Here is a 27,262-nt window from a genome sequence, read left to right as displayed (position 1 = left end):
TGTTCTTTATACTCATCACAGTAGATGTTCTGATGTTTTTAAATGTCCCGAACAATCTGAACACCTTTCAGAACATCTGCGAGATGATAGGATGTGTCTGAATATAGTTATTTTACCCATAAGGAAACGGAGGTTCAGAGGGTACATGACTAGTTGGTGGCCTCAGTGGAAGCCTGCATCTCCGGCATGCTTCCCACCTAGCGAAGTTGCCACTCCAGGAACCACTGATGGGCAATTAATTCTTGATTCCTACTCAGACATTTTCTTTTGCTTGAAATGTTGTCTTTGCTGTCTGACCCACCTACTACAGGCCAGGCTAAAAGCTAACTAGTATTGTTCTGTGGCAATTGATGTCATTTTGGAGTTCCCCTTTTCCAAATGCACTTGAAGGCAAGTTTTGTGCTCCTGTGTATTTTTCATTAGAAAAAACTGGCGAGCCAGCTACTGACTATGGTAAACTACCCTAAGAAACAGAATCCCTTAACAGAGGGACAAGCTGAGTTTTTGCAAACCGAAATAAAATACAAAAAGTAAGATGAATGCTTTTTAGTGGGTGTTTCCTTTGTGATGTCTCCCAGATATGGCATCTGAGCCACTCTTTCAAATAGGACCATATCTGGTGCATTATTTTAATTCACAAGTTTGTCTGGCAGTAATGAGCCTCCACCTCCCTATCACTTGTCACTGAGCTTCTGAAAAAATACTCCTACCATACCCTTTGGGTGACCTTCAATTGATACTTCACTGTGATTTAGAGACAGCACACAATTCACAGGGCTGGAGTTTATAAGCAGGTGCATGGGAACAAATGGAATAAATTTGAAGACGGGACAGGTTTAGAGAAGAGTAAAGGGGGAAATCTTGCAAAGAAGACAGGATGATCTATTAGGTACTCGATTATCTTTGTGTTCAAGGTGGAGCTAGTTAGCTCTGAGGTACCATGGCATCTAATTCAATGGACTGAGAGAACAGATGCGGTCCAGGATGCACTGAGCTGACGTTTTAACGAAACGTCAAAATCAATATTATTGAAATGCCAAGATCAATTCTTATGCCAAGATTTTCCTGGAAAAAGAGAATTTAAGGTGGTAGCCTATACCTATATGGGCAAGTAGGCTGCTGACAGTGATAAACTGTCTTAAGTGCAGACCCCTTTAACACTTAACCCCTGTTTGTATAATTGTAATTAAAAGGCAGTCAAGGGACTACATCTAACTTTCTGGTCACGATTGGCAGAGATACCAAATAAATGTAATGTTTATAAATGTGTTTAATCTATGTGTCAGGCGTGTGAAAGTTTCTAATCCTTGCATCATTCTGCTTATCTGTATCATGTGCCCATACATTTTTCTTCCCAAAATTCATGGATTCACCTCTCAGGCTTCATTCTCACAGAGTTGAATGTCTTATTCAGAGCTAGGTGGGTAAATTCTTAGGATGTAAGACCAATAAACAGGATTCACAAGACAGGTGCCTTATTGCTGTTCCCTCCTATCCTAAAAAAGCTGGGGGTAACTTACCCCTCCAGAGAGCTATAGTCAATATCTGAAATTGTTTGAACCTGTTTAAGCACAAAATTGTTTTAAGCTTTACAGTTTGTCTTTCACCAATAATATTTCCCATAAATAACCTTTTGAAGTTATTTGGAATGTATTTTATGGGCTATGAAAGTGTTTGTACATTGACTCGGGTTCTGTTTCCCATCATGATCATTTTTCTAAGGAAAAGAAAGTAAATATCAATGTATATGTATATATATGTGTGTGTGTGTGTGTGTGTGTATGCAAGTATCTCATCGTGTAGTTTGCAAAAGTGAACAATTAGAAACAATCATATAGCAAACAAAAGGCAAATGGTTGAATAAATTATAGTACATCACTTTATCTAAAATTACAATAATAAAAACTAGGTAGCAGCATGTTGTGATGGTGCGTGGTGAAAAGAGCAGTTTAAAATTCTATCTCCATCATTATGGCAACTGTGTACAAATTTCATAAACAGAATCAGAGGCTGGAAAGCAGCGACAGGTTTTAGGGGATTTTCTTCCCGATTGATTTCCATTTTGATGGGGGACAGGGATGGAAGTTGGGATGATGGATGAGACTGCAGAGCTGGGCAGAGACCATCATTCATGAAAAGTGGGTTTTATGTTGTGCTTGAACTTCATCCAAAGAGTGACATGATCAGATTTGTGCTTTGCAAAGATCGGCTGCTGTTTGGGGAAGGAACTGGAGCGGAGCAAGAGTGACAGGAGACTGACCAGCTGCCAGGCTTGACCCAGGCAGTGCCTTTAGTCACAAGAAATACATACAGAGAGATGCATGGCAGGGACATTCGCTTTGCTAGCACCTGCCCTAAAATACTACCATCACACCTTAAGATTCTCAAAATAGGTTTCACATGTAAATTTCATTCTAGATTCATCTCCATCTGTATGGGGATCTTTAAAATACATGCATTTGTGAAACCCATCTGCCTCGGGAATTTTGGAAAATCCTAGCTGAAAACACTGGCAAATTTCTAATAATAAAACGAATAGGGGCACCTGAGTGGCTCAATCGGTTAAGCATCTGCCTTCGGCTCAGGTCATGATCCCGGGGCCCTGGGATTGAGCCCCATGTTGGGCTCTCTGCTCAGCAGGGAGCCTGCTTCTCCCTCTGCTTGCCACTCCCCCTGCTTGTGTCGCTGTTTCTCTCTCTGTGTGTCAAATAAATAACTAAAATATTAACACACAGTTACCACATTTCTAAGTTTGGTCGTAAAATTAATTTATGCCCTGCCTGGTTCGAGAAAGAAGTGAATGTATCCACTCTGGGGGTAACTCATCCTGACCATCCTGATCCTGTCTTGCATCTCCCTTAGCCAGCATGTCGCCATGTTCTATAACCAGTGGTCCTACCTTCCAGGTCCTGCCTCACCATCACCCTGCACTCCTACTTCAGGTCCACTGGCCACCTCCCGGTCTCCTCGCCAATGGTATCACTTTAGCTTCCTAACCGATAACATAAAAAAGCAGGTTCGATATAGGCAGATTCAGTTTGTAATACATAAAGGGATATGCAGATGTTAATAGTTGCTATTTTTTTCAGCCTTAAGATTCAGTCATTCTGTAACTACTAAGACAGTTCATTTGAAAAGAGAAAACCGCATGCTGTTTTTCTTCCATTTTGTTCCCCTACCAATAAATCAGTGCATTATTTTGCATGAGCGATATAGGTTATTTTAACTAGTAAGAGGTGTGCTTTTTATTATTTTTTTTTGAAGTTTTGTATATATGGTAACAAAGTCAGTGGAGTGAAAATTGAATGATTTAAGAAAAGCAACACGAGGCTAAGTAAATAAAAGTGTATCTGTGGAAAATTAAACATAATTAACTACTTTATTTGCATAACCAAGTTCCCTGACCATCACCTTGAAGAATAAATCCCTTTGTGCCTGAGAGATTAATTCCTTACTGAGAATGACTTTGGGACGCTGTGGGGAGAAAACCAAGAGCTTCTATACCAGATATGTTGCCAGAGAGGGAAGGCTTCTCAGCCACACAAGTAGAGCAGAAACTTCGAAGAGATTAAGCAGGCAGATCCTTGGCCAGATGCCCATTCTCACAGAGGCCGAGTGCCAGCAGCTGGTTTTTCAGCCTGGAAACTGATGGGTAATTTCACCCTGGCCCTAACCCTGCCTTTTCCCTTTCCCTATCACAGCCCACATCCTGTTACTGTAATGTGCAGCAGGATTTCTTCTCAGCTGGAACTGAAATCAGTCAAACATCACTGTGCCTTTGTTTCCTGATGGCCAGCCAGACCCTGCCTGTGGAAGCAAGCCCTCACAAGCCAGGGTCCCCTCATGCTGCTGCCAAGGTCTATCACCACTCTGCCCATGTCAGCAAAGAAACATGTCCCCACGATGCACTCTAACTTGAAGGGTGGTCATTTTCAGTGATTTCACCTTTGGGGGGCATCGTGAATCCCTTTGAGAATGTGTTGAAGACTTTGAGCCTTCTCTGCAGAGGAATAAGCTTCCATTCGAGAATTCGCCAACGAATTTAGATGGTTCAGAACCTCGCTAGTTTCCCATCTTGGAGAGTCACAGAGCCCATCAGAAGGACCCCTGATTTCTAACATGCCATGAACGTGTTGCCTTCAAATTCGGACGTAACTTTATTTTGCACCAAAGCCCCTAGCGCTACGGTTTTTCGTTTGCTACAGGTCCTTACCATGTAAATGCTACTTACCCCTGACTTTTTAAAAAATTCTAGCTTGAAGAACTCACTTGGATATAGAAAAATAGTGTCTAATCCTACTAATACTAAGGTTTTGTGTTTCAGGTCTGACTACAGCCACATGTCCTCCACCAGCAGTAAGTATGGTTTAAATGTCCTTCGGCACTGGCTTCTCAAACCTGTCTATCTGGGGAACCCATGCTTTCATGGAAGAATCACCCAAGGGATACTTGCCAAAGTGTGTGATTCTAGATTCTCTGACTCTGAAAGCTGGGGCTCTTCCTGGAGAATTTAACTGTCCCTTGATTTCAGAACTAGCTATGCCACAACTTTCCCTATGGAAATTGAGCCTAGAGGATCTAGCCCAGGCTTTGTTAGGGCAGATGCTTCTCAAACAGCTTCTCCGAATAATCCCAGGTAACTCATTCAATCACCAGACGTTTATCAGGTACCTGCTGCCTGCAGGCTAACAGCTCAGAGCACATTCATTAGACCCCTGGGTGACCCTGCTCACCTGCTGGGCCAGTGTACTCCCTTGTATTTCTGCATCTGCAGGTGGATATCATAGGCAGTTATCAATACGGTTTAAGAAAGGTGACTGGAAATATGTTAATAAACACACTGTAAGCATAGAAAAAGATGTCTGCATTAAATACCAATTGACAGGGAAATCTATTCATGGGAAATTAGGCTTTATATCTAAGCACAATTCACAGTGTTTGAGATCACTGTGTAAATGACCAAAGCCATTTGGATTAATTAAACACCTATTTTAAAAATAACAAAAAAAAACTTCGTCCAGTAAAAGCCCTGATTATTTGATTCAGTAGATACTTTTTTTTTTCTATCTTCCCTATTAAACTCTCAATTCTAAGTAGTACCCCAATGGAAAGACACTTAATTGGATTATTCTATTTATTGATGTTCTGGCTTAGTTTTCCCTTGCAATAAGAGACTGTGCAGAAAGCTGTATTTCTGGAATTGTAATTTAGTGTCAAATTATATTTAGTTATTAGTACAACTGCAGTGAGTAATCTCTGATCATTCTAGCCAACTGGAGACCCAACATTGCCCCTTAGTTATTAAGAACCATTAGTAACAATGAGAATGAAGCCCCCGTGATTTGCATTCCCTCCCTGAAGCTTCTGCCTTCCTAAAAATCCAGGAAAGCTCTCTTGAACTCACTCTCTATGCTGCTATTTTCATTCCACTCAGTTTTGCCCAGAAGCTACATTTCTTTAAGAATGATTTTTTTGTGAAATACTTGCCCAAAGCCTTTGTTCAATTTGTAGCTCTCACATCAGTCCTCTGGGTCACAACAAAGCATCTCTCTTGTCAGCGAAACTGGTAATTTGGTTTGGGAGGCTTTCCTCTCCATTATTTTAATTGCGATCTCAGAGTTGAAATTTCTCTTGGTGCAACTGGGATCAATAGCCTTTTATTGCTCTTCCTTTTCTCTTTAAATACTTGGTGATTCCTGCGTCAGTCTTCAGTGTTGGGACCTCTTGCTGAGGATGGGTATGTATTTTCATATTTGAGTTAGGAAATGTATTTGGCTATAAATAGTAGAGGAAAACTAAAGACTCAAGTCGGCATTTGTTTTCCTCTAACATTAAAGAGAAGAAGAAGAAGAAGAAGAAGAAGAAGAAGAAGAAGAAGAAGGCGGCAGCCATGCAGGTCTGAAGTGGAAGCTCCTTTCGTTGTTCTGCTTGGCTTTTGGCTTCTGTTCTTAGAGTTGCCTCAGAGTTACAAAACGTCTGCCTTGACCGCGGGCAGCACATCCTTGTTCTGGGCAGGAAGAAGGGTTGAGTGGGTACTGCTGGGCCCTTGGCTGTCTTTGTCTAGTATCTGCCTGGCCTGCTTCTCTTCCCTGCCAGGAGGATAAACACTGACCATACCCAGATGCAAGAGAAGGCCCCTGTAGCAGTTAGTAAAGATAACAGAGTGGACCCTTTCTGAAGAAGGGAAAAAAATGTCTGAAGTCTTCAATCTGTCTTTTAAAACATAGGTTTGACAGACTACAATCATAAAGAGTTATTTTCCAAGTAGATTTTTAAAACCACATTGCCCCACAAACTACACAATCACACTCGGAGGACTGAGTAGAGAGAAGGTTAAGAAGCTTACTCTCCATCCTGAATAGGGCTATTCCAGGGTCCCTCTCCTTGTCACAACCCAGCTGTGCCAGTACCCGCTATGTGACCAGCAGGAACCCACGGAGCTGACTAGTCCTAGTTCCCTCTTCTTGTGGGTCCTGTGAGCAGCTCCTGCCTCTCATTGTCATCCCCCCTGCCCCTCTCTGAATGGCTTGTTTCTGAATGCTTCCTGGTTGTTATCTTAGCATTGGTCCTATCTATTCACTGTTAGGAAATGGATTTTTCTGTGTACTAGTGCTTCCTGTTCAGCATACCCATGATGCTCTTTTACCCATTTGTGCCTGAGTTCACGGGGCCGTAAGCACTTCCTTGGGTTGAGCCAGTGTTGGAGTCTGTCCACAGCTGGAGTTCATCGCTGCTAGACCTGACAGGAAAGCTTCCTCCCCAAGCAGGAGCTGCTCTTTAGATGTCTTTTCCCTGAGAATGCAGGGACCGCTTCCTCATGCTGCCCACTTGATGGGAGAAGAAGGAAGGTCATCACCTAGAGAAAGTACAAGAGTTGCGGCGTAAGAATCAGATCCCCTAGGTCCTAGTCCCGGTATGGAGTCTGGGAGGACATGCTGGTCTTGGGCATTCTACTTTTCCTCGACCTCCTGGGTCCCAAAATCACATTCCCATTGGTTGTGTTTGATGTCACTTTCAACTCTAGGGGAAGTGGCTGAGGGGGCTTCTTTAATGGATGGTTTTATTCTATAAATTGGGTAAACGTAAATTTAGGTAAAATTTTTTTCTACTTGCCATGGGTCCCTTTGCCTTTTTGAGATTGACAGGGCTGCCAGGCTTTCCTCTTATGTTTTCCGCAAAGCTAAACACACTGTTAACACTCAGATCTCAATAAATCACAATATTTCCTAAGAAAGATGAATTTAATTTATACTCTTGGAATTTTAGGTGGTTTTTCCAGAAACCTGGGTAGAAGATCATCAAGGCAATATGTACAATTTGCATTCTTAAGTAATTTAAATAAAAAGGAGAAATTTTATAAACAGGATCAAAGAAAAGCAGTAATCATGCCAAGGGGAAGAAGATCAAGTGTGCCACGTGATGATAAATTCCCCTCATGCATGATTGAATATTCTCATTCAAATAAAGATTATAATCATACCTGGAGAATTTCTCTTAGAAGATCCTGGGAGCTGAAAAATGGTATTTTTAGGACAGTGTCATATTTCTTGAGGATCTCTATCCCCAGGATAATGCCAGTAGGAGGCAGGTCAAAGAATTAACTAGTTCTCTTTACTGGATACTGTTCCTCTATTTGCCCTCCTAATTTGTGCCTCAAAACTGGGCCTCCTCAAAACCCAGGTACAGTCATTAAGTCTCTACCTGGCCCTTACAGATGGCCAGTGGCAGCGGGGATGCCTTGCAGTTTTGTGCCCCTTCGTACTTTTCGAAATGCAAATGATCAAAGTGAGTCACAGTGATACAGGGGCCCTTAGCAATGCCCTGAGGAATTCCCGATATCTGAAATGATGGAAAAATGGCCATGACCGGTGTGTTCTACTGATTCAAGCCCAGGACCACATACCAATCTGTGCAAAACAGGGACACCTCCTGGGTGGGTGGGAGTCATGGAATCTATTTTCCCACCCACTCGGGCCTCAGATTCCTGCCCTCCTCTTGCTTCCCTGGCTTGCTTTTCCTAGCTTCCTGCTCTGTCCTTCCAGTGACTCGGGTAACTTCCCCAAGTCCTGCCAGCATTCCCCTTGCTGCTTTGGCCAGGTTGTAGGACCAGTGGAGTTCTGTCCCCTCCCCTTTCTCGGGGCTGCCATGTCTATAACCTGCCCTTGAGGGCAGCCCTGGCCAGGCCCAGCTGATGCTGTGGGATCTTGGACATGCTCTCTTCTGGAGAGAAAGGGGCCAACTAGATTGCAGGTGTTTTTCAAATATGAAAGTTAATTGCAAGCCCTTGTGACTGGTCTTGAGCCACCACATGAGTTGGCGGGTCCTGCCTTACTGCTGTGTGGGATGACCTTCATCCCTCCCCAAGGCTGCCTTGTCTCAGAGGTAGATCTTTCCACATAAATGCCATCTTCTCCCCTTCATTTCTCCACAGTCTCATTTCCTTGAAGTTTTAGGATATCAAAGCTTTGTATATTTTGAATTTGGTCTTTAGCCATATCTGTGCCTCCCCTTAGTGTGGAAGGAAAGGTAAGCTCCTTGTGAGCTTATTAATTATTACGTAATTAATAAGCAAAGGTAAGGCGCTTTGAAAGCAACCCATCGAAAAGACATGACTGTATTCCGTAGAACTCGTCACTGAGGGGGAACATTTAAATAAAAATGACCCTTGTCTGTAGATCCAAGAGCTAAATTCAGACGGGATAGTGAAATAGTCATTATTTTCTTTCTATTTTTGGGAAAGGAGATAACTTACTGACAGATTGATGTTTTAAGGCCACTTGTCCAAATAAGGAAGGTCAATATCTTGGAAGAGGTGGGTAGTAGCCAATTTAACATTGATCTTTTTGTAAATTTCATAGTCTTTTTTTTTTTTCTTCTGTGCACAATACTTTCCCCATTATGATTTTCAGAGTAAATGTTCTTTTAGGGTCTTATTTCATAAGATCTAGGCAAAACCTGGATCTGTTCATTAACCCTTATGCAGAACAATTTAACCATTGCATGTGTATAATTCTGTGACCAGTATGTAGTTGGCAATGGACTCAGGTTTGCAAAAAGACCAAAACACCCACCTGTCCATCCCCAGCTTCCCACTCCTTTTGCAATTAAAACTTCACAAGAAGCATCACCAGTTTTCTCTAATTTAGAGTACGACCTTTTAGGCAAAGTTAGTTATGGATGGTAATATGGTTTATGAGGTGGATCAGACAAATATTAAATAGCCCAGTTCAGGCCTGTCACTATTGACACCCATTTCCTACTTCCTCAGTGCGCAGAGGGCTCATTAGTGATACTAAAGATGCTTGATTTACTTTCATAGACCAAACAGTTGGCATAAAAAAAATCCAAGCCTAGGGGAAACTCTGATTTCCAAGTGGAGGAAAGTCAGGGTTTTGAATCTCTACTTGGTCACTCCATTGAGCCAGGAGCACTTAACTTTGCTGCATCCAGCAAAGGAACCCCAGATAAGAATGATTTCCATTTTTAGTATGTTTAAGCATGTTCTGGCACAACAGTCATGTTCCTGCGCTGAGCTTCTCTCAAAAGAGATTCAGGGTGACCTGCTGCACAGCTGGAATGAATCTGCTGCCTTAGGTAGGCTCTCTGTGAGTGGCCTTCTGTTGAACCACGGTGGCCTCGATATGTGGCCATGGCTGTGGAGATCAACCAGAAATTATTAAGATGCTTTGCACGTGGAAGGATCAGTTTGACTTCCTTGTCCATTTTGTCCTCCTCTGTGGCCCTGCCTTCCACAATAACTATAGGATTAAAGCTTTTACTCAGAAGTCTCTATCATACTCCCTGGCAATAGACATCTGGTATACCTGCACCTTGGTAGAGCCGCTGCTCCAATCGCCATGTGGGAAAGAACCCTCAAGGCTTCTTCCCTCCTCCTTGGAATGCACTGGCTTCACTCCTGCTTGCCCTGACTATTGGAGAAAGGGCCTTGGTGCTGGTGGCTCTTCCCATGCCCTCAACCATTGAAGCTTACTGTGGCAAGTATGGCTTAGGTTTAAGATGCTCCTTATGCTCCTGGACTTTCCTCCTCAAGCTGGAGCCATGTAACATGTAGCTTGTAGGTAACTCTAATGAAAAGGCCGCAGGTGTGGGTGTGTCATTTTTTGCAAGTCTGGGTCTTAAGGCCAGTCAGGTAGAGGCTTAGCCACAGCCTGAGAGCCACAGAATGCCAGCTGGCTCAGTGTGGGGTCTGCTTTGCATTTTGTCAGCTGCCCAGAGAAGGAATTCTTGGCCTGGCAGAGCACATAAATCACCAAACTGGAAAACTTGCTGCTCAGAGTATGGTCTACAGAGCACTCCATCAGCATCACCCCGGAGCTTGTTAGAAATGCAGAATTCCAGGCCCCACCCCAGACCTCCTGAGTCATGTGAGTTGTTTGTACAGAAATGTTGAGGAGCACTAATCTAGTTCCTCTCGACAGTCAGTAAGATTGCTCTGAAATCCCTAGTAGATATGGTCTATCCACATATCTTTAAGATTTTAATTTTTAAGGGCATAATCTGTAGGCCCTTGGATTTGCATCACATCAAGATGAGAAAAATTTTCACTTGACAAATATTTAAATTATGAATTATTGATCATTTAAAAGAAGAAAATTGTGTCCTTCTACTGAGTGGTTTATTTGAAAACAGAATTTGTCCTTTATCAGGCAAGCTAGAGGTATGGGTTTGGAAGTGTTTTTTTGAGATGCAGGCAGCAGCCTTATCTGTAAGATCACAGAGTAGTAAATGAAGTCTGAGATGAATGAGCTGAAAGCTAGTGAACTTAGACAGTTATTTGACAGTGTGGGTTCTGTATGGCCAAAATCCTCTGCACAGGAACCTGAAAGGCTGAGAAATATTGGTAGTTGGCAGTCGATAAGAAAAAAGCAATAACCAAAGATACGCATCAGGAAATCAAAGGGTGAAGACAATATACCACACAGTCAACTCCTTTGATGCTGTTCCACTGGCATCCATTCCCCAAAAAATATGATATAGTCCTACTGGCTCCAAAGATAAGTTTTAATTGTGTGATTTCAACTACATAGAGAGTGTCGATTTCTGTCCAGGATATGAAAGAAAAATGAAGGAAGACTTCTCACAACCACATTTTTCCTGAGAAGCTGATATGACACCTCAGGGACAGCTGGTCTACCAGGGTCATGGGGACACGCCCTTAACACCACCCCCACCCCAACGACCAAGGGAAGGAAAACAAGCAAATAGCTTCCATCCCCCATTCCCGATGTGCTTGGTGCTTTTCCCAATTTTAAAATAATTATCACTCAAATAATACATAGTCATTATCAAAAATTCAGAAAATAATGATTAGCCAAAAGAAGAAAGCTCAGATTCCTGCCATCTAGAAATCACCAGTAGTCTTAATTTGGTGTCTGCCTTTATCCATTTTTTTCTGAGCATCTGCATTACTATAGATATGTATTATTAGCAAAAATAGTATTATATAGTCTTATCGTCCCATTTTCTAATTAACCATGTGTGAACTTCTTTGATATTCATAAACTATAGTAGTTTGAATATACAGTATTCCATTGCATTTCTGTATATCCACTAGTGCCCTGTTGTTGGTACTATAGGTTATAGTCACTTTTTCACAATTACAAACAGAATTGCCTGAATTATTTTTATGCTAAGTCCTTGTGTGTGTGTCCTTCATTATTTCCTTAGGGTAAATTCCTTCAAGTGGAATTATGAGGTAAAACGGGTTGTTTACTTTTTAAAATTTCTGATGCTTCCTGCCAAGTCATTCTCTAGAGGTACCATTTCACTCTCCCACTGGCATGAATGAGAGCACCAGGGTCTCATAAAACTGGTGATTTTTGTGAGTGAAAAATAATATGGGTGGATACACACACACACAAAGTAACAATGGGCAAAAGTTCTCTGAAGAGTAGGTGACAAACGGGAGACTCTTACATTTTGGAAGCCCACAACTTGAAGTTCTGTGTTTGTCTGTCATGAAAGTATGGTATCAGTTACACTCCAAACGTGACCTCAGGCAGCGAGCGGTACCAACCAGCAAAAGCCATCAGTACTCTGTGTAGGCTTTATGGAAAGTATTTCCCATTGTGGTGGACAACCTCTATCTTTATTCAACATCAGTAGTGTTGCCATTAACTTCTGATGAGGTAACAAGCTGGAAGTATTTGGGGAATATTGTGCAAAGAACCAGGTCGTACCCACTAAAGGTAGCAATATTCAGAATTGATTAGAGAAGCAAAGAGGATCCCGCTAGTCAGCCAGCCTGCCTGCCTTCCTTCCTGCCTGCCTGCCTTCCTTCCTTCCTTCCTTCCTTGTAAACCTTCTTTCCTTCTACCATGTCAATCAAACTTCTCTTTTGTGCAATACTGGTTATGGAAGAGAAGGAATATTCCACCTGCTCTACTCCCCCTTGTGTTCTTATGTCACCTGGCATCTTCTGACATTATTGTCAGTATTGTTAGTGCCTCTAGCTGTGCAGCCTGCTCCTGGAAGGCTCCTCTGTCCTTTGGAACAAGAGCAGTTGTGAGAAGTCTTCCCTTTGTCCCTTACAGAGAGAGCTAGGCTTCCTCCGTGATTCAGCTTTACTGTTTCACCACCTCACACTGGAGCACAGTGAGGCCACAATGTGTGTAGCCTCACATCCAGCCTCACAATGTAGGATCACAGATCACCTAGACTCAGAAGCCAGGCACGTCTTTCTACGAGCTGCCAGGCTTATAGAGTCGCATTCTAACACGTCGTACTGTCTGTGGAGAGCTCTGTATGAACCTCCTAGTGTGGTGGGAATTTTCACAGTTGCATGCTCGGGCGTAACAGTAGAACTGCTGTATTTATAGTCAAGTGCAACGTCACTCCTGAGCTGGCCTTGCACCTAGAAGTGAAGGCACAGGTGTGTTCTGCTCTGGGACCCACAATCCTGCGGCGCTGAGCCCAGAAGTGTTGGCACATCACGCTTTCTTGGAAACCATCTAGCATTTAGACTTTGGTCAGGTCCCTCCCAGTCTTCTTCCTTCCACCAGAAGCCAAAACATGGCATCTCCCGAGCTGGAAGGACCATCCCGCAGCATCACACATTCTTTTGTGCTGTGATTCGTTGGGCAAGTCCTCTCCTTTAAGCTTTTAGCTTTCCTTAGCTCAGAAAGCCTTTTCTGTCTCCGGAACCCCAGCCCTTGCACCAGAGAGCCTTGCCCTTCAAGACTCTTCTCTCTGCCGCGATCTGAAAAATAGACATGAATTTAGAAACTTGATTAATGGACCTATCTGACTCCACCTTCCCTGAAGCAATGAATAGCCCAGACTCTACAGGTAAAGGGCCACAAAACAGTCAGAAAATTTGTGGCAAAGGGGAACTTTGGCTGTCGTCTCTGAAATTCATCTGCTATGTCATTTAGAACATGTCTCCCACTTTAGGTTTTTCTTACATTTCTCCTGTTTGAACACCTTGCTCCCTCAGTTAGGTTGTGAGCTCTGGGAGGAACCATGTCTCCTGCTTTGCTGTCCTTGGGCTGTTAGCAAGAGGCGCTTGAGAGGTAAGGGAGAGCCCCAAATGGGTGAATTTTGGAGATGTTTGTTCTCTTTCTAGATCTGCCATTGAGTCATGGTCGACGACCTCATCTGTGACATGAGGCTGGACTAAATGCCTCTGCCACCTCTAATTTTCTAGTCCTGTGCAATTAGCTTGCTCTTCTAAGGGCTGTAAGGTACATCATTTCTAAGGAAACGGAAACAAGGGACTAGGAACTTGTCAGTGTCCTATTCAGATTGGTCAAGAATTTGAATATTTTATCAAATTTTCAGCCACAAAAAGAGTCCCTACGCTTCATTTCCTACATTGCTAGTTTGATCCCGAGCAAAGCCAGCACCAGATCTCAGCATTGGTTTTTCTACTGTGGCATTCAGAATGTATTTTATAAGGATGTATGGAACGCTGTTCCCCAGAACAGTTGTAATAGCTAATTGTTGTTTGATTTCTCACCATCCTGCCAGAATAAATCCCTTTGTAAAACGAAACTTAATTACTGTAATTGGGAGGATTCCTGCACCCAGCTCTAGTGGTATTAGAGGTCTGGGGTTTGCTGACGAACAAATCCTTGGGATAGATTTTGGTTACCATCCTCCTCTTTTGTCTGTTTTGTTTTGATCAATATATTTTACATCTCAAAACATGATGAATATACTAATCTTGTTGTTTGCATGCCCCGCTGCCTCATCTCCAAATCTGTAGAATTTTACTGAAGTCCTGACGTGGCTTTGCTACTGATGAAAATGACAAGATATATATGAAGTGGTAGAGAATGCATGGAAATTACTTAGCGGAAGAAAGGATTCTGGGTGAAATGCTAGCATCTCTTCTGTCACTTTGAGCCCTTCAACTTTCTAAAAGTTCTTATTCTTACACTAGTAAGCATTGGACTTTGGCATTCATCAGACCTTAGTTACCTTCTCATAAACTTTCAAAATCATTGTAGTCCTGAGGGCTTACATAACTACGCTAGATATTTTAAGTGTTTCTAGCTGCTTTGTACCTTCTAATTACATGTAAACCTTCTGGCCCCCTTCCAGAATTTATGTCAAGCTGTGTCAGAATTCATAATGTCTTTGTCATTACTCTCTGGCTAGTGGCTGGCCTTGGCTTCCCCCTCCTCTTCCCACCTACAGGTTTGTTTCAAAATGAAACTTAGGAAGACATACAAAGTAAAATGAATGTCCCATTTTCAAGTGGGGGAAAATATGCAGGGTATCTCAAGAGTCGACCTTCCTTTCTCTATGATTTCTTTCTCAATAGTGTCCTGATTTCAGATGAGCTCGAGAGCGTGTCAGTATCACGCACCCAGATCCCTGACATTGTTTCTGCAACAGATGGTGAGAACGGGGTGAGCAGTTAAAATCCTATAGTTAGAGCTGGAAGAGGCCTAAGGATCAGAAAGATCCCACACTGTCTTCCTCTGCCAAATGAAAATAGAGGTTTTGGCTAAACCACATCAGCCTGTATTCCATTCTTCAATGATGAGAAAGCGCTGGGGACTCAGGCTGAGAGAGGAGGAGCGTTATTATGAGCACCATTTGGATCCCCTGCGTTTAAAACTCTGCCTGTCACCTGGCTGCCACCAGAGTCTCACCAGGCCCACCCTGCATCTACTTGTGACTTGCGCCGGGGCTGGTTGGGACCAGCCTTGCCGCTTTCACAGCCCAGACTTGCAGCTCGACCGTAAGCCTTGTCAAAATCGTAAAGTTACTCGGAATTGAGAAAGTCTGAAATCTTATCTTAGGGGTGCGCATGGGAAAAGGGGATCGCTTCAATTTTTTCATTAGTTCAGAGGTTCAAGAAACTAGGTTTTTTTTTGTTTTGTTTTTGTTTTTTTTTAAAGCTGCTTAAAAAAAGGGATGAAGGCAGGTTATTCATTACACTCTGGATGAATAGACTCTCTGGAGAAGGAATTTGGAAGCCCCTCTCTGAAAGCATTTACTTCAGGCATTCCGGGAAGACCGGGCAGCTTAATGGGGGGAGGCTGGCCCTTTTGTGACACTTCACAATGCACTGGGGCTTGTGTTTGCTACTCCAGAGCCTCTTTGCCTCCTGCCCGCTGACCTAATTTTTCTTCACAGCAGCAGCCCGCGCCTGGCGTGTCTTTGCAGCATACCCGAGCCACACTTCACCTGGGTGTTCTGCTGCTCGGTCAGGAGGGTCTGCTTGACCAGACCAAGGAGCCAAGCCCCTGAATTGTTCAGTGCCCTAGAGCAGGGCTTTAGAAATGCAAATAAGGAGTTTATTCAGCCTCATGCCTGTCTGTGGTTGGAGAATCTCAAGCCAAGATCTGGGGCCAGATTCCCTAAACCAAGCACCTATGGTGGCTGGAGGTACCCTTCATCTAACTCTCTTAGCCTCCTGGGGGCTTATGGTGGCACTGGTACATAGCAACTTCTTCAGCTGATGGTTAATGGTTGTGGCTGCTGCCTTGAAAATCTCTTATGATTTACCACATTCAATCGGCTTTATTCAATGAAGTGTCTTGCCCTGAGTTACCTGACTTCATTTAACATATTTGCTCATGCTCTGACTCCCCCTACTAGATTCTAAGTTCTAATAATGCAGAGATTCTCTTATTTCCCACTGTATCCTATGGTGCCCAGCACATAGTAAGTGTTCAGTAAACACTGCTTGATCAAATAAATGATTGCGGTTGAATTGCACATTGTCTCTGATACGTTGTGGATAAAATGAAAGAGACATCAACCATTGCCCAGAACTTCCAGAAAGAGGTCTCTGAACTTGTTGCATCTGAAGAGTTGGCCAGGCACTCTGTTTGGAATGAGAGATCTGGACTTTCAAGTAGACGTACCTGCTGCTGGGAAGCAAATGCTTTGGGGACATGCACTAGTTTGCCAGTTCTGGGAGGAGATCCAGCCTGGCAGGAACCAGGCAGTGGGAGACTGCACAGGAGGGCTGGTGTGAAGCCCTGCGGTGCAGAGAACAGTGGTGAGGAGTCCCGGCTCAGGCAGCTTTGAGACAGCCGAGTGGGAGGTCTGATATTGGGACATCTGTCCACAGGCAGAAACACCTCAGTCCCCACCTACACCTTCACCAGACAGAAGCTTAGTGTGTCCCTGCTGCTCAGTGGTTGCCAGAAACTGCCCCAACTGTGAGTGGAGTCCTCCACTCACAGCAGACTCTCCTGCCCACATGGCCTAAAGGAGCTAAGCCGCAGGGTCAGAGCCCAGCCACACAAACCGAAGATGGCAGGCTAGAGGGCAGAGAAGGCACACTGGCGCGCGCAGCAGAGACCTTACTCTCCTCTAGCTGCATGGCCCTTGTCAGATCCGGTAACATTTCCCCTGCAACAGGGGGCGGATACACCTCTATCCCAGTGCTGTTTTAAATAAAATGAGGTTATATCTGTCAAGCTCTTAGGACAGTCCTCTGGCAAATAATAAGAGCTTAACACGTGATTATTCGTGTCTAAATCGTCTTCATTAAAACTTAAGAGACCACAAAAGGGGAGCTGACACGTTGGGGAGAAATGTAACCAATATCCAGGTTCCCAGTATACCTGTCTCACGGAAGGCCTGACTCGAGCAGTGCTTTCCTTGAAGTTGGTTTTTGTTTCATACTATCAAAGGAAAAATCTAATTGTTTCTAATCCCCTGGGAAAGAATCTTCCTTCTCTTCTCAGGCAGCACAAAGTAGTCTTGAGAGCTTTGTTACTACCTGTGAATTTGTGATCAGCTCCCCTCTCCGAACCAGCCCTGGGGAAGTCTGTCTGCTGCCCAGTTGGTTTTTGGTCTGTGTCTTGCCCCAAGCGAACAGGTGCTCTCTGAGGTCCTTCGAGAAGACGTGTAATGGATATGATAAAGGCAGTACATATCCCACAGTCACGGTGTCTCTGCTTCTCCAGGGAGGCGTAGAGGCTTTCCATGACAATGAATTATTCACATTTTCTCTCCTTCCCTCAAATACTTGGTTTCCTGTCTAGCTCCAGGAGGCCCATTTTCTTTGGGGCATGTATAACCCCAGCACCCAGCGCCCGTTTGGAGCTGCATGCTGTGGTTCTTTGGGCCTGGTTACTTTAGGGCCTTGTGCAGCGGGCGCATGTTGGCGATGGCCAGAGTGTATTAATGCCGCCACCTGTTCTCCTCCTCCTTCTCAGGGTTGGACTGTAGCCACTTTGATCGCCCTGGTTCGCGCATGCAAACAGAGCTCCGGGGTCAGGTCTTCATCTCCCTTCCTTGCTTTCTCTTGGCTCCATCCCAAGCTGCCCAGGCAAGCAGGCACTTGGTCAGAGGCCTTTCTCTGTGTCCCCACCCTGCCCCGAGGTTGGGCATCCTGCCTTTCTGCAAAGTGGTGACCTTCACTCACCCGCATAGGCTTCTGCATAGCCTCTGTTACTGCTCTCTGGGAAACCTTTGTGTTGCTGATAGAGGGGTCTTGGCACGGAGCACCCTGACAACTCCGTCTTGGAGACGCAGAAGCTACCTCCACAGGGGCCTCTCCCCACCCAGGCCCTCACGCTTGTCCACAAGCACTAGCAGGAGCAGGCGGTGCTCAGATAGAACGGAGCTGGGCGTGTGCCATGGGGAGGAGGTTTCCGGATTATTCTTCCTCAGACACCCAGAGACAGACAAAAGAGCTGTAAATGGGTGTCCGAGACAGGGTGCTATTGGCTGGTGGCAGAGAAGCAGTAGAGGAGGGTGAGGGAGTAGCAGTGTGGCCAGAAACAATGGGGCGGGGCTGCTGCTCATTCTGCTGGGAAATGAATACAGCGGAGAGGGTAAGCACACGTATCTGCAGAGCCATCGTGATCCTGCACACACACACGCGGTGTGACCATGGCAGATTGCTTCACCTCTCTGTGCCTCAATTTTCTGCTCTCTAAAATGGGAACAAAAATTGCACCTCGTCCCCTTTCTAGGATTTTTCTAAGGATTCAGTGAGTTCATATACATAGAACATGGAGTAAGTGCCGGGCACAGCGAACACCGTGCACGGGTCAGCTAACGTGTCTCTGTGTTCACGACCACACGCACCCCCTGAAGAGCGGGTGCAGGGTCTTAACGGGTCTGCCTCGCTGCTCTGACAATGTCTTTTCCTAAACATTCTTTCAACTCCATATGTCCTTTTTTTCTCTCACAGAAACCATCCATAACTTTCTCAAGGAAATTGCTTCATCCTCCAAATCTTTCAAGGCCGTTTTACTTCTTTCCATTTGTACTGAGCTTTCAGTAATGTTCAGCAATGTCACATGTCCTCACTGTTGGGAGATCAGGCCACCGTGAACAAGTGAAATACGCATTTTATTTGATTGTGGTATTTTCTTCTACCTTTCCTGGAGTTACTGACTGGTGGAAAATTGCACTGGTTTTCCTTGTCACTGTTTTTCTTTCAACTGCACTTCTGATGATAATGGCACTAATGTTCAACGAAACAGAATGTAATCAGGTGAGCAGAAGAGCAAACAAAGAGAAGGACTGCAAGAGTCTGTGAATTCTGGTTGTTTTTTAAGCCATCATGATGAATTTCCACTGATTCAAATTTATATTGGATATAAGTTTACATTGGGGGCACACATGTATTAGAGAACCACATAAAGAATACAATCTAAAGGTAACTGATCCATCCTTAAAATTCAGCCCATGAGCTCAACAGTGCACAGGTCCCATTGCTAACAGGACATCCCTCCTGGAAGTCAATCCACCATCTCATGCCAACATGGCAAGGCCAAAGTGGAACCCCTTATCTTTACCCACAAAGAAGAACAAATCTGTTCTTCTTCCTCTATTTTGTATCTCTTCCTTAAGCATCACGATCCAACCAGAAACATCACTCCTCTCCTTTTCCTGCTCCCCACCCCAGTCTATGGGCTCCAAGGCCAGTGGCCTGTGCCTCCTTAATAGCCTGCGAAACTGTGCCTCTTCTATATACTCACTGACTCCTCCTGCACCTGTAAGTATTGCTGTATAACAACCACCCCCAAACAGTGGCTTAGAACAACAGTCATTCCTTACTTCTCCATGTCTTGGGCCAGGTGATCTCGACCAGGCACAGCTAGGTAGCCCTTATGATGTCTCTGTGGGTGTCTGAGATCAGCCAATACAGGCTGGGCTTACCTCAGGTGGCTGGGATCCATGTAGATCTCCTCCTGCCCTCTGGCACCTCTTGCTTTCTGGCTATCTTCTCATGGACACATCAGAAGCACAAGAAGGCAGGCCCAAACACACATCACCACTGTGTCTTTCTGTTGGCCACAGTTAGGCATATGATCAAGGGTGTCCAAAGTCCAAGGATAGGGAAATGCACTTCATCCATCAATGGGAGGAACTATAAATATGGCAGAGAGCAAGGAGACAGGGCAAGATAAAGAATGAGAGCCCATAATGCAGTTTCCTCCAGGGCCAAGTCCTTGCGATCTGTCTAGACTGTTTACTCATCTTCTGACATCTTACTTTGCCTCCCCCTGACTAGCTCCCCACATCACTTTATTAAAACTTTCCACTGCCCCTTATCACTACCAAATTGAGCTGAAGCCCTGTATAACTTGGCACTAGTCCATTTTTCCCACTGCATCTGTTGCCATGTTTCAGTATTACTCACCACCCCCTTCCAAATGTGCTTGTTTTTTTGCACAGTTCTGTGCCTTCATTAACCATCTTCCCTCTTCCTGCAGTGATCTCCCCCACGTTTGAGGTTATTATGAGCAAGATTTGTTTACCCTTCAAGGCCCAGTTCACATGGTGCCTCCTCCAGGAAACCTCCCCAGAAGCACTCTGGAGGAAACATTGCTCCTTCCTTTGCCCTGCAGTAGTAAATTGGAATTACATCATGCTTATATTTTAACTCATACAAATTCAAGACGACATGCTCAGCCAGAGGGGGCAGGGCTTGAACAATGCTACCCACCATTCTAGTCCATGATCATGGAAGTACTGAGACTTGAATTTATTGTTACCTTGGTCATCCCTATGTTTTGGAAGTCTCTTGCAGGGTGAAAGGCACAGCCTGCTGAGTGGGGGTCTGGGCCTTACTGGTACAAGCTATTCTTCTATAACACAAGCCATGCAGCAAGCCTGCAGTTTCATCTGGTGTTCAGCCAGAGGAACACCTATCTGGCTGTGTTGTCTCGCTGCAAGTAGGATGTTCAATACTATATTGGAAATTCAAGGGACTTTCAGTGGTGATACTGTCTCTAGATAATTTTTACCTCAGGGTAATTTTAGAATCTAACCCCTACCTAAAATGCTACTCTACTATATTTCCTATAGGCACGTATCAGATTGAATGTTAATTTTTTAAATGACTGTTTATAGAGTTATTTGTGGTTTATGGTTCTTTACAGGGCTACTGCTGTGGGTGTGCAGGTTGTACACTGCACAATTCTAAAGGAGCACGCTAATCACCCCAGAGTCTCCATAAACAGATTGCCATAATCCTCAATGATATCAGCTTCCTTGTTTTTCCAGTGCCTGGTACATATTGATTGCTCAACAAATGTGTAAATAAATGAGTAAATAAGAAAGGCAACAACAAACTGAATTAACTATTCCCAAGTGAAATAAGTTAACAGAGTTGGGTTGAAAATTCAGACAGGTTTTGAGCCAACAAAATAGAAACTATGTTATCACAGGTGCATGTGATAAAATATACCTGCAAGCCTATTTGGCATGTCTTGCAAAGCTAGAGGAAAATTACTTCTCATCTTGTAAATTGATGTAGGTTATTGTTCCTAAGATCACATCACACTTCTTCAAACGCTATTGACTGCATGATTGACTTCTACCTGATACCCTAGTGGACTTGGTGAGGCATGTGTGTGATGACAGATCTACATTCTAGATGAATCTAACTCTCTAAGTCACAATAGACTTAAAGATTTCTTAATTTCCCTTGGATGAGTCATAAAGAAAACCCTATCAGGTTGTCTGAGATACTATGCTGAGTATTTCTGAATTAGAAATACGCCAGCGTGACCAGCAAACTGTTCACCCTCTGAGATAGCGTAGCCAAGTAGTGCCTGGCACAGCCCCTGGCGTGAGGCGTGAAGAAAGGATTCCATAAATGTTTGTGGGGTGAATGAACAAGAGAAGTCAATTGAAATAAGCAAACCCAATGAGTGCAGTGGAATAGGGATCATTTATGGGGTAAGGCGCTGAAGGTGCTTCGGGAAGTATTAAATAAATGGTGTACCCTAAAGGCGACAGCATCTTTTCTAATGGCTGTGTTATGGGTTCCAGATCGGTGGAGATTGGACTTTCTGCTGCGTAACAGGAGGTACACTCAAACTGATGCCATTGGGGGTTTTCCTAGCCCTGCCCAGTTTGGGGCCTATCCCTAGCAATACTTCTTTAGTCTTTGGGCGGCCAGGGTTTTGGGGGGCGAACATGGGATCCAAAAATCCTAATGATCACAGACTCAGTTCAGCTAGCCCTTAGCTTCTCTTCCTGTCGCTGTGGTGCGTGTCATCACAGGACCCTTTTAGTGACATGGTCACCGTTCGCTTGTTTCTTGTGGTGCCCCCAGGTGAGCTGTCCGTGGAGGAGGCGCAGGACCCTTTCCTGGTTAGCATCCACATCATCGCAGACCCGGGGGAATCGCAGCCCCTGCAGGAGGCCATCGACAAGGTCCTGGCCTGGATCCACCCGGACCTGCAGCTGTTCCGGGTGTCGGAAAGGAGGGCCTCGCGGCGGCGGCGGAAGCCCTGGAAGGTGGCGCAGCCGGCGCTGGCGGTGGTTCTCTTCCTCCAGGAGGAGTATGGCGAGGAGCAGATCCTGCAGCTGCACCGTGCGCTGCAGCGGCCGCCCTGGCGCCACCACCACACGGAGCGCGTGCCCGGCCGGTTCCTGCCCTACCTGCCCTGCAGCCAGGACTTCTTCACGCTGGCGCCCGGGACCCCGCTGTGGGCCATCCGGCCGGTGCACTACGGCAAGGAAATCGTGCGCTTCACCATCTATTGTCGCCATGACAACTACGCCGACATCCTCAAGTTCTACGAGCTGATCCTCCGGCGCAGTCCCAGCCAGAGGAAGACGGACTTCTGCATCTTCCCCATCTTCTCCAACCTGGATGTGGACATCCAGTTCTCCCTGAAAAGACTGCCCTGTGACCAGACCCCCATCCCCACCGACTCCTCGGTGCTGGAGTTCCGGGTCAAGGACATCGGTGAGCTCGTGCCTCTCTTGCCCAACCCCTGCAGCCCCATCAGTGAGGGACGCTGGCAGACAGAGGACCTCGATGGGAACAAGATCCTTCTGCAGGTACCTGGCCGGGACTGGGGGTGGGGGGCGGTCTGTGTGTCTGCGCCTGTTAGGGGGGTGGGGAGAGGACAGAGAAATAAGTGGCACTGCCAGAAACCCCCGTGACCCCAGTACCTAATAAAGAGCAATGAGTTAGGAAAAAGGAGGGATCGGTGGCCCCCTGAGTGGCTCTTAGACAAAAGCAAGGTGTCCCTACACTGCCGAAACAGAAGAGGAGGCTCTCTGCCTTGGTTGTTTTCACTTGGCTGTCTTGGCTGTGAGCCTCAGCCAGCAACTGCCAGTTCTTCTGAGCGCCTCTTCACCTGCTGTTTGAGCAGCCACTAAACGCTCGCTCATGTGGCCCCTGGGGATTTCAGATGCGCTTACATCCCCGGGACCTTGTTATTTCAGATTCCTGGATCTATTCCCTCACACTTAGGGAGTTTTTACCAGTATATCCTTCAGTTCCCCAAAGGACCCTCACGAAAACCAGCTCTTTGAAAACTGTAAACTATATTGAGAGAAGATAAATGTCTGCTCTCGTGCCTCCCCACCATCTCCCCATCCACCCTTCTCTTGCAAGGCAGTAAATAGGTTGTCAAAATCTACTGATCACTTAAAAAATTACTTTCTCATAAATATTTGAAGAAGTAACCTATGCCTTTGGAGCTCTTGATTTCAGTAAGCTTGGAATGCATCTTAAGGGAACGGATGCTGTAGACTGTCCTGTTCCTCTGTGGTTGGACCCCTTTCTCCTCCTGTCCTCCCATTGGTTCCTTGACCCTCTTTTAGGATCATTGATTACTATACTCGAGAATTCAAAATGCAGCACGTAGACTTAAGAATGCCCTACACCTGGCCTGGCCTGATAAATGCTTTCTACACCCAGGCTTTCTGGAACTGACATGTAAATCAGTTCCAAGTATATAGGACTTTGTTTTTCTGAAAAACCTCTGGCTCAGGCATCTCCATTATCCCATTTGACTACCTGGAAGGAGAAGTTGATAGTGCATCAGGGGCCATTATCTTGAAAGGTGCTGATCGCAATTACTCAAATCACAGGTAAAGTTTCCTAGTTTTTTTTGACTTTGACGTCAAACATCAGAACTGTAATCCACATGTCATAAAATGAAGTGAGAATTTGGCACGTCAGAAACCTGTTTAAAACTACAGCCAGGCCACTTTGCTCAAGTAAGAAAGGTCACCTCTGAGACGTTTACTGTTTATAGGACTCAAGTTATTTTCTGATTTTTCCTTTGAACCATACAGATAAGAAACTAAGTATCACTTTATTATTCAGTGAACTGAATGCTAGCTCACATCTGCTCTGTAATCTCTTTTGAAATGTGAGAACAAAATTCTTCAGTGTTTGAAGGCGGCCAATGCCGTATGCAAAATATAGTGCAGTTGATAAAGTAAAAGTAAATGGAAGGGTTTTGTTTATACTCAAAGACCAAAATGAATGTGATTGTTTTGAAGGAACTTCTTCCTTTTTTGTAGTAATTAGAACACTTTTTTGCTCTATGCCTGTAATCACGTAAGTGAAAGAACGAAGTATAAAAGCTTGGCCTGGACCGTGCTCAAAGGGAACCACTGAAAGGATATTTCAAAGAAAATTCACACATTTAAATGGTTATAAAATCTGTACAGGTGGAGGCTTTTGAAGTTTGAGCATCGAAGTGTGAAAAGAGGAAGAAAAAAGATTTATATCTTCAGTCTCAGGAATGCAGGCCTTTGTTCAATATAGTAATATATCGAGGAGGTAAATTAATGTGGACAGAAATGACTAATGACCCCCTCATAATTCTTGATGATGGCCATTTACAGGTTACTGGGACTGAATCACTGCAGAGAGCAACCTTCTGTTCTAGCATGAAATAATCAGCTGCCTGATTAACTGAATAACTTACTTCTATGTAAAAATTAATGTCTCAGTCTTTAGCAGAATTAAGATCTTTACATCATGGAGAGGGACCCCTTGAGAGAATGCCTTTTATCCACATTGTCCTTAGCAGTATATATTTCCCAAGTTATCGTTTCAATGATAACTTTTAATATAAATGCTCTTGTTCACTTGGGTGGAGTTGTACACTGCAACAAATCTTGGTTGGATAGTTTTTAGTTGGCTTGCTTAAAATACAGATTGAATTTTCTTTCCTCATCCTGCCCCATCAATGTTCCATATTCCAGAGACCTCTTCCTCTGATTTAATTCCTCTGGAAGACAAAAGATGAAAGGTTTTTTTCTGGAAGCTACTCAACCTTTTATAAGAATTTGGAATGTTTCTGACTAAGATCTGATAAGAGGGGAAGAAAGACTTCCCCCTCCTGAAACAAGTCCTCCTCCATTCTTCATACTGCCTGGTCCAGGGGGAAAAGGCAGGGAGGAGGAGGGTGGGGAGTTGTTAGCATCAGAAGCTGCCTGAGATCCCTCTGGAAAAACGTATTGTAGACATTTGTACTAGTGCTCAATGAAGCTGAAGTACAGCTTTCTGGAGTCATGGTCCATGTTCTGTGAATCTTTCCATAACCCCTGGAGCTAAACTAACATTGTACTTTGGACACAATACCTTCTCATTATACGTTTCCTTTTACTGTTTATTGAAGAATAGTGTAAATAATATATGGAAAAGTACATATAAGTAAACAGCTCAATGAATTTTTACAAACTGAACATTTGTGTAAGCAACACCCAGCTGAAAAAACAGAACAGAAAAACAGAAGAAAGGGTCTCTCCCCAACTCCTGTGATGCCCTTCCCTTGAATGAGCATATTAATTACTCTATTTTGCACGAAGGGAGAAGAGGTATCTAGTCAAAGAAATTGGGAATGTGTATATGTTATTTTTTTTCATATTTACAAGTAGATCTCACATTTTAAAAGGATTTAAGGTAGCTGACAAGAAGATTAATCAAAATAATTAGACAGCAAAGGGATGTGAAGTAGATGGAATATATTGATAGGGAAGTCGGAAAAACCAAAGGTGACATCCAAAACACACACATTTCCCACATCGTGTCTAGAGCTGATGGGAACCCACTAGCCACATGTGGCCATTTAAATTTAAAATTTGAATTAATTAAAATGCAAATTTCAGTTTCTCTGTCTTACTAAATACAAAAGACGTTTTCTCTGTCTTACTAAGCCACATGTGGCTAGTGGCTACCATATTGAATAGCACAGATACAGAAAATTTCCATCATCACAGAAAGTTCTGTTGGACAACATTCTTCCAGAAGTAGTCCCCATATTGGACTTAAAGTTCTGTAGCAGGAGAAACAAAGCATAAAACCATCAGCAATAGGATTTAGAGTCCATGAGGTACAAATATGCCATGTTTAAAACACACAAGTACTCCTCATTCTGAGTCCTGGGAGCAGTGCCCCCCACCTTCCCGAGTCCACGTGGAGTCAACAGCCCACCTTCAGCAGTACCCCTAGAATAACTGCACCAGGCCCTCACAAACCTCTTTCTTACATGGAGCCGCAGAGTGGGCCAAGGTGCCTGGCCAAGCATAGTGCAGAAAAACCACTGCACAGAGGAAAGGTAGGTACGACAAAGTTGTCCCCACCACTCCTGGGGACTTGGCTCAATCCCAGAGGGAGGGATGCATCTTCAGATGACCTCTCCAGATTTGTTTCTCTTAGGCAGGCTTTGGTACATAGTGAGTAACAGTGAGCTTGGCTTTCCTATTCCCAGCCAAGTGCCTATCGTACACCTGTACCATGTAGCTGGTCAAGCAGGGTCAGAGGTCCTGCACCTCAGCCAATCTGAGCTGTGTGCTGACATCTTCTTAGAGAGCTCCCAAGAATCTGCTAAGGGCACAAGCCTCCGTGGAAGGCTACCTGCCTCCTCTGGAGACCTGCCATGAGAATGCATGGGCAGAGCCCAAGTTCTCCTTAAGAAATGATTTGGGGTCCCCCCCAAACCCACAGACGGAAGCAGAGGTGAGCGCCCAAAGCTCTCAAAGTTCCACAAAGAGACTAGGACTGCTGCTTTAGGCTGAGAGGTGTTGAAAGCAGGTGGCTCTGCATCATCAAAGAGGCAAGGTAGTGTAACAACGGTCTCTAAGTCTTTGGAAGTCTCTTTCCGTAGAGGATGGTCACCAGCTGTTCTTTGCATCTGCATTAAGGCAAAAGGGGCAATTAGTTCAAAACAAAAGGATTTAAGTAAGACTTAAAAGGCAAGAAATCTGACACAGAGAAATGTTGAGAGTTGCGAGCCTCAGCCTCCGGGACTTTCTTCTCTGGAGAGCTTTTAGAGTCTCAGCAAGGTGCTTAACTAGACCACGGGGGACACCGTGCTGTTCAGGACAGGGAGACTGATGCTGACGGGCATGCAACTGAGGGGCTGAGTGGGCCTCAGAGACTTTGTAAAACTGTTGCATTGTGCTAAAATACACGTCACGGTAAAACTTACCGTCCTAACCATTTTTTTTAAAAAGATTTTATGTATTTATTTGACAGAGAAATCACAAGTACATGGAGAGGCAGGCAGAGAGAGAGAGGGAAGCAGTCTCCCTGCTGAGCAGAGAGCCT

The 27,262-nt window shown here is 44.5% G+C and overlaps 1 protein-coding gene across 2 annotated transcripts in view; it reads left to right on the top strand.

Moving 5' to 3' along the window:
- Positions 1-27,262, top strand: part of FAM124A (family with sequence similarity 124 member A) — a 102,908-nt gene that overhangs the window by 4,207 nt on the left and 71,439 nt on the right. Inside the window, exons 2-5 of one of the 2 annotated variants that reach the window (XM_044249668.1) lie at positions 4,325-4,365; positions 13,801-13,840; positions 17,374-17,380; positions 21,961-22,746. In XM_044249668.1, coding sequence (XP_044105603.1) covers positions 4,325-4,365; positions 13,801-13,840; positions 17,374-17,380; positions 21,961-22,746 — 874 coding nt within the window. The remainder of the gene's footprint in view (positions 1-4,324; positions 4,366-13,800; positions 13,841-17,373; positions 17,381-21,960; positions 22,747-27,262) is intronic. The other variant, XM_044249669.1, reaches the window with a different exon arrangement.

This window comes from Neovison vison, chromosome 5, assembly GCF_020171115.1.
Source record: "Neovison vison isolate M4711 chromosome 5, ASM_NN_V1, whole genome shotgun sequence".
Taxonomy (NCBI): Eukaryota; Metazoa; Chordata; class Mammalia; order Carnivora; family Mustelidae; genus Neogale; species Neogale vison.
The sequence above is the reverse complement of the archived record's forward strand: the minus strand, read 5'-3'. Positions and strand labels throughout refer to the sequence as shown.